This window comes from Pinus tabuliformis, chromosome 7 (genome assembly GCF_031772625.1).
Source record: "Pinus tabuliformis cultivar Carrire ecotype Pingquan chromosome 7, CPIR1, whole genome shotgun sequence".
Classification (NCBI taxonomy): Eukaryota; Viridiplantae; Streptophyta; class Pinopsida; order Pinales; family Pinaceae; genus Pinus; species Pinus tabuliformis.
The window spans coordinates 389,086,432-389,099,489 of NC_142293.1; the positions used below are offsets into that span (position 1 = coordinate 389,086,432).

The 13,058-nt window shown below is 36.7% G+C and overlaps 1 protein-coding gene across 1 annotated transcript; it reads left to right on the plus strand.

Moving 5' to 3' along the window:
- Positions 1-4,412: 4,412 nt before the first annotated feature.
- Positions 4,413-9,655, plus strand: LOC149247627 (uncharacterized). Its single transcript, XM_089444778.1, has 5 exons — positions 4,413-5,001; positions 5,140-5,432; positions 5,549-7,273; positions 8,348-8,712; positions 9,532-9,655. The coding sequence occupies exons 1-5, from the start codon at positions 4,413-4,415 to the stop codon at positions 9,653-9,655; spliced, it is 3,096 nt and encodes a 1,031-aa protein (XP_089300904.1).
- The last annotated feature ends 3,403 nt before the right edge of the window (positions 9,656-13,058 follow it).

Genomic DNA, 13,058 nt, shown 5'->3' on the forward strand with positions numbered 1-13,058 from the left:
GTCACCTTTAGCAAGGGCAGTGGAGGAAGGAGGTTGGGGGTTCATTGACACATCCACATGTAATAAGGATTTGATTATTAAAAACATGTGGAGAGTAGTGTAACATACCTCATGAAAATTCCATGTAATAAAAGTAAATAAAGACAAAATAATAACCACAGATGCTGGGACACTTATTCCAAGTTGAATGTTGGGCAAAATCCTATTGATGGGGATCACTTGTAATTGTTTATGGCTAAGGAAATTGGCAAAGGAAATGGCTAAGCCTTTGGAAAGTAAAAATGGCATTTTTGGCACATTTATTTATGACAATAATGTTAATTAGGAGAAAAAGGAGGTGAACGGTCACAAGTTGCATGTGAGGAGTAAAATGAAGGAAAACAATGAAAAATGAAGAAAATAGAGGCCTCATTCATAAAAAGGCTTTTGAGGATCAGTTGGTAACCTTTTTTCAGTTCATTTTTGGAGCTCTCTCATTATTTTCTCTCTCTCTCTCATACTCTTGGAGACTTATAGGTTTCTTGGAGCATTCTTGGTGGGTGTGGCATACTTGGATTTTTGGAGCAAGAAGGTAGAGGAAAAGCTAGAAAGCGCAAGAGGGCATCAAGATCAGTAGCTACATAATATTTTCTTGCAGGTACTAAGTTGCATGTATGATTTATTCACTAGTTTTGGCACGCATGGCATATGCATGTGGATTTTTTGTCATGATCTGTCATTGGCATGGAGGATGGCCGGGATTGATAGTGTATTACCTAGCCTTGCCATTTCCTGGATAGCCATGGTGATTGTGGGTTTACTTTCATTGTTTGTTTTTGGTTGGTTTTCATGTTTCCTTAGCTTAGGTTGAGTTAACAGTCCTAGAAGCCCTGGTTGGACAAAGCTCTGGAAGCCTTGTAACAATTCAGGCTGAGTTACTAGTCCTAGAAGCCTTGGTTAGAAAAATTCTCTAGAAGCCTTAGGTGGATTGAGTTACTATTCTTGGAAGCCCTAGTTGGAAAAATTCTCTGGAAACCTTGAATACGTTGTGGGTTGAGCTACTAGTCTTGGAAGCCTTGGTTAGACAAATGCTTTGGAAGCCCTGGAAGGCTTGGATGGAGACAAATATGATGATGGTTTTGTGATGTCTGACCATGAGTTGGAATCACTATTTGAAGGGTTGAGGTGGATGGCCTCTGGAAGCCCTCGATGAGTTTTGATTGATGTGTCCTATGAGATCCCACATTCATGCTTAGAGTATGGCATGGGGGTGAATGACTGAAGAGAGATTTCACTCAGTCATTCTATGGTCAGGTGGAATGTGGAAGTCCCATCCCGGGTTTGGATTTTGCATCATTAATGAAAGGTTATTTCTCCTGAAATTTCTATGAGCATTATGATGAATTATATGTGGTGTATATGGTTGTGATTTCATTGATTTTTTTATCCCTTTTATGCTAGTTATGTATGTGTTTTATGACAACAACCATATGTGGCTCTCATCGTGTTTTTACTTGTAATTGAATGATCAATGTATCTATGATCTAATGGATGGAATGGAAGTTGATGTGTTGAGGCATCAATGGTTTTTAGTGATTCTCAGTTAAGTAAGAGACCCCTATGCTTAGAACTTTAATTTACACTTGTAAATTACATATTCGTGATATGTTTGATGAAATGCCTGTCATGCCTAGTAGGGGTCCAGTCAAGGTCTTGAACAAGTCTTTACTTTATTATTACCATTTCCATGTTATTTTACTGATTTGAAGAGATGGTTCAATTCTGGGCAGTGACCTAGGCTATGGGCTTGAAAACGTGGCTCAAATCCTAGAGTCATTGGCATATTACTAACCAATTTGATCTCTGGTTGCTGGAAAGAAAGCTTGTGAGAGCGACTTTAGGTTTCTGGTCATCCTCATGCCTATAGCATGGGAGCGACAGAGGCTTAATTTGTCCAAAAGTTCAGTGGGACCCCAAGGCAAGTTGTTTAAAGTATTGGATTGGTACCTGACGGTTCTATAACTGATGAATAATGGTTGTATGGTGTTTTTCCATTGGTTCCACTTCCTTAACGTGAGTTAGGAGGTCCAATCATATCATAGTGGCCTCTCATCGCATGCTTACCCCAGATAACCAGTTGCTTGGGTAGATGTGGGAGGAGGGTGTTATAGAGTGGTACCATAACATGGTTCACCCCTCAGACTGGATGGGCTATGTGTTTCTCATGCATACATGTCAGTTGCATGTGAGTCTCTCACACTTTCATTCCATGTGCTTGTTGCATTTGCATGATGTTGTTCATGGTTGTAGTGATGTCATCATGTTAAACTTGAGGATTTTGTGATCAAATGCAACGTCGTGAGTGTATGACTGCTTACATGTTGATTTATGTCAATTACATGTATCGCTGTAGTATTCTTGGTTACATTCTTGTATGCTCGGTTCCATGTATCATTCTGTTGAAACCTCGAAAATCGCTGCCACAACATGGGGAATGACCACCCAGTTCAGACCTTAAAGCACCTCCTTTTCCATTTGGAATGGTGGTTCCGACTGGTTCAACTAGGTCCAGTTACCTTCTCTCAATCTCCAATGGCTTTAAAATATGAATTTCAATCGCCAATGGAAAAGAGACATCAGATCATCCTTCTTGCTGATCAGGCAAGAAAGTGATCCTTAAGCTCATTTAGGGCTTAGCCAATCCACTACTAAAGTTTGCCTCTTTGGAAAGAGGACTTAAAAGAATGTAGAATTTACTCTAAATGCAAGCTTGTTCTAAGATGCAAGCAAAAGAAACTATCTTAATCCTATCTCAATTAGACAGATATAAATCTAACCTAACCAAGAGCAGGTATTTAAAATATTGAGATTTAAATGTCTCGTTTATAATGAATATCAAGTTAATGAAATAGTTCAATTAACTGACATTATGGATACCAAACACATCCTATTAAGACCTTTTAACTGAAATAATCAATCAACAACACTCAGGAAGTAGTTCACAGAATGATCTTGATCATTTAATCAGTAACTTGAATAATTAAACAATAATATGCGGAAGAAGTTCACAACATATCACTATTTATTCATCCAATATTAAAAGACAGATTTATGAGTAAATAGTTACTCAGAAATCAGAATTCAACTCATAAGAGCAGAGATAAATAACAACATAAAATAGAAGCAAATTACCCATACCGACAAAAGTGCACAAATATGTAAGTAAATTGACACCATTCCTGTTATCATAAAATAAAACCAGCATTTAAAATAATAGTATTCGAAATACCAATTTATTGAATCCATTTCTCCAGCTCTGGTCTCTAATAGTCCTTTACAATGCCTAAGCTTCTGCTTTCAAAAGCAGAGCTACAATAGTGCAAACTCTGTTCATTATACATAACTCAGGATGTAAAAGAAAAACCTCAATAATCTCCAGATTTGAGATTCCACTCCTCCCACCTACAACTCTAAATCCCTATTACAAAAGTGCTTTTAGAATTCCAGAATTGCATAGGATAGTAGCCCGTATTACATTGTGCAATCTGCTATTTACAATATTTGCAAAGGAATTCTTGAGATGAAATTTGTTGAAGAAAATATTCCCAATCACTTTTATTTGCTCAATCTTTTAATTGCTGGAGAATTCTCATTGATCAAGATCTTTTCCCCATATCTCTTCTACTATTTTCCTGCAAAAAGAAATCAAAATGAATTAAAATGCAACAATAAAATCAAAATATCATTTTTGGCATTTAAAACAAATCCAATCAAATTCTATTTAAATAAATAATTGAAAATAAAATATAAGCTCTCTATAGATGTCTGGGATAGTTTAATTGGCCAAGGATATTATTGATGAGTGAATTTGCAATTAGAAGAGGCTTAGGACAAATGAAAATGCAGAAGATAACTCAGAAAATTGATTTTGCTTTTAGAAATTTTGAGTTTGATCATCTACATGATTTTTGACCCAATTAATGACCAAATATATTAGTGAAACCTCCTTATAAATGTTATCCTTGATTTTATCTTTCCAATGAGCTGTCCTGGGCCTTATTTAGCCAAGTATAACTCAATTTATGAGCCTCCAAATTTGATGAGTCAAAACTGGCGTAAATCTGGAATTCTGTTGTTGGGCTAAAAATCAGAATTTTAATTCAAAATCTAATCCTAAATTAGAATTATAATTATCTAATAATTAATTCTAATTTAATTGTTAATCATAAACTAAACTAATCATCGAAGCCAATTTAGTCCTGGGCATGGATGTCCAGGTAGAGGATGCATTAGAGGTGGCTGAATGCACTCTGGTAGGGAGAGCTAGAGGTAAGAGCTACTCAGGTAAATTTATAAAACATTGGGCGGAGCACTAGTGGAAGACGGCCCTAGTCAAAAGTTTTAAGGTAGCAGTTCTAGTGAAAGGGTGGTTTATGGTGAGATTCGAAAGCAAGGAAGCGGCGGACTGGGTAGCGGGGAGGAATTGGGCTTTTGGGAATCGCCCAGTGCTATTCAAACGATGGACTCCACTATTTGATGCGAAAAGGGAGAAGGTAGATGAGTTTCCTGTTTGGGTTCAGGCACCTGGTTTACCCCCGTTCCTCTGGGTAGAATCGGTCTTTAGATCGATAGGAAACTTTCTCGGCACATTCCTGGAGGCGGACATGTCCTTTCTACATACACACAACAGAGCCATGGCTCGGATCCTGGTTAGATTAAACCCAAAAGAAGGTCTTGTGGAAACCATCAATTTTCAGTACAAATATTATGTATTTGAACAACCGCTGGGCTATGAACATCTACCATTTAGATGTCATAGATGCGACGAATACGGGCATCTGGCAAGAGATTGTCCGTTGGGAAATCGCAGAAGAAGGACTCAGAAGAATTCCAAGCAGGAGGAGAAGATAGCGGAGCTGAAAAAGGATTCTGGAACAGAAGAGCTATCTGAGGAGGACTCTATGGATGTGGACAATAACCATGAAGGGGAATGTGAGGAACATGCCGAAGAAGATCTGCCAGGTAAAGAGGAAGCGAATGAGGACTAGCATAGATTAAAGAACCTACCAAAGGAGCCCATCAATGAAACAATAGTCACTTTGGTCGAAGACTCAAAGGGTATGCAACTAGACTCAAGTAATCCATCTTTATCTCCTTCAGAAATTAAAGATGCTTGCTTGATATCTGGCTCACAAATAAATAACTATTTCAATGATGAACATTTAAATGTTGATAATATCGTTGCTGCCATTCCCTCATTAGACCTGAACTGTGATGATGATCCATTCGAAAAAAAGGAACCTGTTCCTTCCTCCCCTGTATGTCATTATAATTTATGTTCCCTCGACAGAAAGCTTGCAAACCTAGAACCGGTCGGTGGTTTAGGCCCATCCTCGTCTCAGGCTTTTAAAAGGAAGGCTAGGGGCAGGAAATCAAACCTGTCCAAAGCACAGGTAAAAGCAAAGTATGATGTGGCTGACAGAAAGCAAATGTCTATCCCTGGGGCGCTTAGAGCAGCAAATCCCCATGAGAATGTAATCAAATGATCTTTTTATCCTGGAACTGCAAGGGTTTAGCCAGTAAACCCAAAAAACTGGCGCTCAAGGAGATAGTTATGCGTTATAATCTAGATGTTCTTCTACTGCAAGAGACTCTCGGTAAAAGTTTAGATGTAGAGATGACTCTTAGAGCTACTCTCCCAGGCTGGCACTTTCTAGCAGTAGATTCTGTCGGACATTCGGGCGGAATGGCCATGGGCTTCAGGGAAGGAAGACTGCAGCTAATCAACCATTGGGGAATGGCTCATGCGCTAGGGATGGAGTTTCAATCACCAGAGTTCGGTTACCCCCTGTTGATCTTAAACATTTATGGGCCATGCCAGGGGAGGGTAAACTTCTGGACCGATCTACTGTCAAAATCATTGCTGAAAAGACAAAATCTGATTATAGGGGGTGATTTAAACTTCTCGTTGGGAAATGTTGAAGCTTGGGGACCTTTTTCCAGAGAAGATCCGCTCTCTGATTATTCCTTAAACACCCTATGTTCCCATAACCTGATTGATGTAAACCTAATCAAATTAAAACCTACCTGGAGGAATCGAAGAGCAGGGGTTGAAAGAATAGCAAAGAGACTGGACCGGTTCCTGTTATGTGAAGATTTGGCATCCAGAATTCCAATGTTCAGACAATGGGTGGGTGAGGGAGGAAACTCGGACCACTTCCCAGTTCTTCTTGAGCTCTCTAAACCTCCCCATAAACCAGCGGCTCCCTTTAAGTTCAATGCATCTTGGTTGCAAGAGGAATCCTTCAATAGACTCTTCCGGGAAACTTGGAGACCCCCGGATAGGAATTCAATGGAGAGCAAAGGCTTCCTTTTCATGGAAAACTTAAAAAGACTTAAAAAAGCTACCATGGATTGGGCGAAAATCAGGAAGCAAAAGCAGAATGAGGAAATCACCAAAATTGATGCAGAACTGCGAGAACTGGAAGGCACTGAGGCGGATGGGTATGCAACGCAGGAATCCAAAGAAAGAATTTTGATGCTTGAAAGGAACAACAACCAAATATTGCTGGCCAGAGAGGAGGATTGGAGCTTGAAGAGCAGGGCGATTTGGCTTAAAGCCGGGGACGAAAATATGAAATTCTTCCATAACTATGTAAAAGGGAGGAAAAATGCAAACACGATATGGAAGCTAAAAGATGATGAGGGCAGAGAGGCCAACACTTTTGAGTCTCTATCCAATATGGGAAGGAATCACTTTCAGAACCTGTTTACTGACCAAGGAGAGATAACATTAGCAGAAGTGATCAGAACTGCCCAATGCTTTCCCCGGTATGTAGAGGAGGAAGAAGCAGAGGATTTAATCAGAGAAGTTTCCAAGGAGGAAGTGGAAAGCATTATAAAATCAATGGCAAAAGATAAGAGCCCAGGCCCGGATGGGTGGACCATAGAACTCTTCCAACATTTTTTTGAACAGATCGGAGCAGAATTAACTGAGGTGGTGGAAGAGTCGAGGAGGAAAGGAGAGATTTATACCCCTTTTAACTCAACATTCATAGCTCTTATTCCTAAAAAGGAGGACCCGGAATCTTTTGAAGCTTTCAGGCCTATTTCATTGTGTAACAATATTTATAAAATTATTGCAAAATTGATAGCTATCCAGCTAAAACCGATTCTGTCAAAATGCATCTCAAGCGAACAGTTTGGATTCCTAGACGGTCGACAAATCCATGAAGCCATAGGCGTTGCGCAGGAGACAATTCACAGTGTCAGACAGACAAACAGGAAAGGAGCTGTGATTAAAATTGATTTGTCAAAAGCCTATGACAGGATCAGTTGGACATATTGGAGGATGTTATTAACTCACCTAGGCTTTAACCTGGAATTCATCAACTAGGTAATGGGATGCATCACTAGTGTCAGTTTTGCAGTTTTAATCAACGGGGCCGCATCCTCCTTTTTCAAAGGGAAAAGAGGACTAAGACAGGGATGCCCTTTGTTGCCTCTCCTCTTTCTTCTAGTGGCTAAAGGGTTAAGTCAACTGATTCTAGAGGCCAGAAGAGCAGGTTTGGTAAAAGGTTTGGAAGTTGCTGTAAATATGTTTATTTCACACCTCCTTTTTGTAGATGATATTTTATTATTTACGAATGGGAGCTTGAATTAAATTAAGGAACTAAAAAACATTCTTGATTTATTCATGAAAGCGACAGGGATGCAAGTAAATCTCAGGAAGTCTTAGCTAATCATCGAAGGTTTCAATAGACATGAGAAAAGCCTGATCACTTCTTTTTTGCCTTTTGATGTTTACAACATGGAAAATCCCTTCAAGTACTTGGGCTTCTGGCTGAAGCCAAATGCTTAAAAAAAACAGGATTGGAACTAGTTGTTGGCTAAAATCGAAGCAAAAATCTCACATTGGAGTTACAAGTGGCTATCTAGAGCAGGTAGATTGACCTTAGTCAACTCTATATTACAAGCCATGCCGGTTTTTTGGGCAGCCTTGACTTGGGTTCCTAAAGGGATCCTCAATAAGATAAGAAGGATTTGCAGCAGATTTCTTTGGTCCAACTCAAAGGAGGATTCAGTTCTTCCTTGGGTTGCATGGGAGAAAGTGGCAAGGCCAAAAGAGTGGGGAGGGTGGGGAATCAAAAATCTCTATGATTTTAGCCTCTCCTTGGCTGCCAAATCTGGTTGGAAAATCGTTAACTTAGAAAACTTGTCAACGAGAGTGGTAAAGCGGAAATATGTAGACCCTGTCCCTCTTGAAGAATGGATCAGAAACCCAAATAAGAAAGGAAGGAATGTTTCGATGGTATGGAAAGCTACTACAGAGGGTTTTAAGATTAATGAACAAGGTTTGGCATGGCAGGTTGGAAATGGAGAAAATCTGAGAATAGGAAAAGATCCGTGGGTCGGTTGTAATGGAAATTTCACCCTTTCCCCAGGATTGATCAGACATCTTGAATCAAAGGGCATTCTCTTTCTAAATCAGGTTGAGAAAATCGGCCAGTCCACAATCTGGGGGCAAGCATGGAAAACAGGTGAAGAATTAGATCTCAGACCTTTCTGGTGGAACGAGTGGAAGGCATTCACTCAGGAACTATCCAGGACAAATGTAAGACTGAAAGACAGTCCAGATCAATTGGTATGGGCTCATGCGGAATCTGGAGCTTACTCTCCAAAGTTCGGTTATAAATTTTTAATGTCAAAGGAAGGTTGGGAAGACCCGGAATGGTGGGCCAAACTGTTATGGAAACTCAAATGCCCAAAAAAAGCCAGGTTGTTCTCTTGGTGTACTCTAAAAAGGAAAATTCCAACATGGGACATTCTCCAGTCCAGATATAAGCAAGGCCTGGGGAGATGTCCCTTATGTAAAGCTGACTCTGAGACTATAAGACATCTGTTTTTAGAATGCCCTTTTTTCAAAAGGATATGGGGGGAGGTCCAAAATGTCATTCAAAAGTGTTTAAACTGGGAAGGGGAAAATTTATCCATGGTTTGGGAAAAGTGGTGGCGGCAGTATTCAGAAGGGAACTTACGGAACCTTCCCCCCATCATCTGCTAGGGAGTGTGGATTGCAAGAAATAGGTGTATTTTTTCAGACAAGGAAACCCCTGTTGAAATAATTGCACTTCAATGTACTGCAATTCTATCCAATATTCCAGAATCAGAGGAGGCAAGGAATCCCAAACAGATAAGAGAAGAACAGATCAAAGCAGGGATACCATGGGCCTATTTTGATGGGGCTTCTCAAAACAATTCAGCAGGAGCAGGGATCATCATACACCTAAATGAAAACCAAATTTTAAAAGCTTTAGTGGGTCTAGGCTCCGGATCAAACAATTTTGCTGAACTATCTGCTTTAAAGCTCCTTCTTTGCTGGCTTATTCACAGGAACATCTTCACAGTTCAGATCTTTGGGGACTCTTTAAATGTTGTAAAATGGGTTAATGGACAAAGTAGATGCCAAAATTACATGCTGAGACCTTTATTAGAAGAAATTCTGAATCTAAAGTTGTCATTTAATGTTTTTTCTCTTGGCCATATATACAGGGATCGAAATGAAGCAGCAGACAAGCTTTCTAAGGAAGGTTTACAGCAAAATATGGGCAGCTGGCGAATAACTGAGGAAGATCATGGTCAGATCCGTGTGTCGGATCAGCCTCCCTATGCATAGTCTCTCCTTTTTGGTTTCTGTTTGATGTTATATATACACTATAAAAACTGATGTAAACTGGATGCAAGTACAGTTGTCTTTTGGCAAACTGTTGGTTTATTTTTTCTGATTTCCATGGTATCTATTTCCAAATATGGGTTGTTTTCCTCATTGAGGAGGCCCAGGAGTAGATACGCGACTTAGAACACTGTTATTTTTGGTTTATATGGGCTGATTTTAGTGAGTAACTGGAATTGGGAGCTGAATCTTTTGGCCCAGGTTTCCAGAGTCTTCTTTTCCCAGATTTTGTACAGAAAAGGTAGCCTCTTTTCTGGAGTAGCTTTATGATCTGATCATATAGCAAACTGAATGCATTTGCATATACCATGTAACTTTTTATCGATTATATAAAAAGTTCGATTTTTTTCTTTGGAAAAATAAACTAAACTAATCATTTAATAAACTATTTATTAATTAATATTAATCTAATTTAACTAACCTATAAATATTTATAAACTAATTAATATTAATATAAAAAATTATTTAAAATTTAATTTAATTTAATTTAATTAATTAAATATTATATATTAATTAATTTAATTAATATAATATATTAAATATTAAATATTAGATTTTTTTGGGATTCAACTGCGTTAGGTAAGTCATTAACGTATGACCATTTCACTAGTTTCAATCCCACTTCTTCACCCCTGTGAGCATCACCCGATGCAATGAGTGCTAAGTGAACAATTCAAAAATCATGAGAAATTAGTCAGTTACGACTACCTCTCATGGAAATGGTCATACGTTAATGAATTACATAACGCAGTTGAATCCCAAAAAAAAATCTAATATAATGCACTGTGTAAACCCCTAATACTTAAATATTAAATATATTAAACTATTAAAAAAAATTAAAAAACTAACCTACCACTATCCTACCTCTTTATTCATTCCTATTCCACTCACGCATGAGTGAATTTGGAAACTCAAAACTAAATGAATCATGCACCAAAATTAATGTCTCGTTGCCTTATAACTTTGGTGATCACATATCGGTGAATGAGGGTTACCGCAGTTTTTTTTAAGAATGAGCGATAAATATTTGCGATGAGAAATCTGCGATGCGATGCATCGATTGTATTGTTAATTTTTTGTTTTATTTTAATTTAATTAATTAAATTTTATATTTAAGTTAATTAATATAAAATTAATTATTTAAAATAATTAATATTTAAAACTAATAAAAATGTAAACTAAGCTACCTACACTATATTATTTCTACTTTACTCATACGTATGAGTAAAAATTTCAAACTAAAAACCAAACCACAAAGCTCACACGAGACTTTGGTTAAAAGGACACATCTTTGACTTTTCGCAACCACACATCGGGAGGAAAGGGTCATCAAAATTTTTATAAATGTGTCAAGTGAAATTTTGCGATCCAATGTAATACATTTTGTTTATTATATATATATATATATTTTGTTAAAATATTTTTTAATATTAAGTTTTCATTTTAATTAACTTAATTATATTTTATTATAATAATTAATTTAATTAATCTTAAATTTTAATGGTTTTTTTTTTCTATGTTAAGACTAAACTAAGTACCCACGGGGAATTGAACTAGTGACCTATCGCAAGGAGTGCCTTAACAGCGCACCCATTCACCATCAATCCAAAGCCCCGTGGGCATCTTAAATTTTAATGTTAAATATCAGTTTTTTTTTTTTTTTTTTTTTTTTTTTTTTAATGATGTTTAATTTAGCTATGAAATTTTCTAAACTACAGCCACTCCAAAAATAAAAAGAATAAAAATAGCATTTTTAACCCAGACTAGATAAATCATGAGATTTCAAAGGAGTACCATTTTCAAACCAGTTGACCAAATGAGGTAAAACAAGAATCAATGGGAAGCTTATTAAAAATCGATTTTAACAAAGTAATCAAAACAAGAATACAAAGAAAATGAAAAATTAACAATCACATAGGATAATCAAATTAATAAAAATCCTAAAAGGCGTTTAGCCAAAAAATTATAGAAAGGGTCTCCATTATTCGAAGTGAAGACATCAATAATGGGGGGTTGTGTTTTTACCACAACAATGGTGACATACGGGAGAAGCACCAGTTATCTCTATTTGATATGAATGGGATTTTCCTAAAATTCAAGTAAAAATAATTAAAGAAAAGAGAATTATGCTTAAAATCCTTGACTAGGTTCATTAGTCTGAATAAAAGCAAGAATCATCTAACTATAATTTTTCTTAAAATTTCTCATAAATTAAAATATTTCAAAACTCTATATCAGTCTTTAATTAGTTGTAGAGATAAAGTAGGGGTAACTTTACAGCTTAACTTTTAAAATATACTCATTTGTTACAGGTAGAGCCACTGCTGCCAGCAAACGTCTATAGTTTTGACAGGGTTACCTTTTAATCATCGATGATTCAGAATTCCATCCCTTTAAGAATTATTGATCTAGAGATAAATCCATTTATATATGTTTCTTTTATTTTAGTTTTATTTTTATTATAAATCTTTAAAAGCCATTGTCCTGGTATGGTAGTCAGATAGTTGACAATGCCATTCACTGGTTATAATTGGACTGAACAAGTTGGCTCGTAATGAGACCCCTTGTCTTATAATTGTTTGCAATCATAAGCCATTACCCTGGTTTGTTTAGAAGTGTTAGTAATGTCAGCCTATTTTTCCCCTATCATCATTGACTCCTTAAGAGTTAAGAATGACAATTTCAGAGTTAAAGGTGCTTTGTTGTAAAGTGTCTTTACTTGGTTAAAAATAACTTTTCTTGACTGATAATAGAACTTTGAAAGATCTTAATAAAATATTGAAATTTCAAAATGATTACAATTTTGATGAAAAATAAATTTCTCCAGATTTTATGATACTTTGCCAACTTCTCTTGATTGGTAATCTCTTCCTTAAGTATGTCTACCTTTATAATAAGAAAATCAAACCTTAATAAGAGATTTAAGAAAAAGCTAATAGGTGACTATTAACAATTTTCCTCCATGTATGCTAACCATTGTTAGGTAACAAGTAGGCCTTCCATATAAATCATGACAAAGTCACCAAAATCAAAACTGAAAACCAAAGGAAAAGAATTCTTAAGCCAAAATGAAAAAGAAATCAGCAAACAAAAATGAAGAAATTGAAAAGTGAAAGGAAAATCCAAGTTTTTTGAAATACATACTCTAACAAGAATGGTTATACCATTGTCTCAACAATATGAAGAAAAAGAAAATAATCGTGTAATCAGTCCTTCTTATGTCGAGATTTTAGAAAAATCATACCTTGTAGGGTTGTAAGTGTTTTTAGGCTTTTTGGATAACAGTGATGATCATTTCAGCCACAACGATTTTTTTTTGTCTGATATTAAACTTCTTGTTTCAAAG

Coding starts and splice junctions, on each gene's coding strand:
- LOC149247627 (XM_089444778.1), top strand. CDS start 4,413: ATGGTGAGATTCGAAAGCAAGGAAGCGGCGGACTGGGTAGCGGGGAGG. Junction 5,002..5,139: donor TGCCGAAGAAGATCTGCCAG/GTAAAGAGGAAG, acceptor TATCTCCTTCAG/AAATTAAAGATGCTTGCTTG. Junction 5,433..5,548: donor CAAACCTGTCCAAAGCACAG/GTAAAAGCAAAG, acceptor TGGAACTGCAAG/GGTTTAGCCAGTAAACCCAA.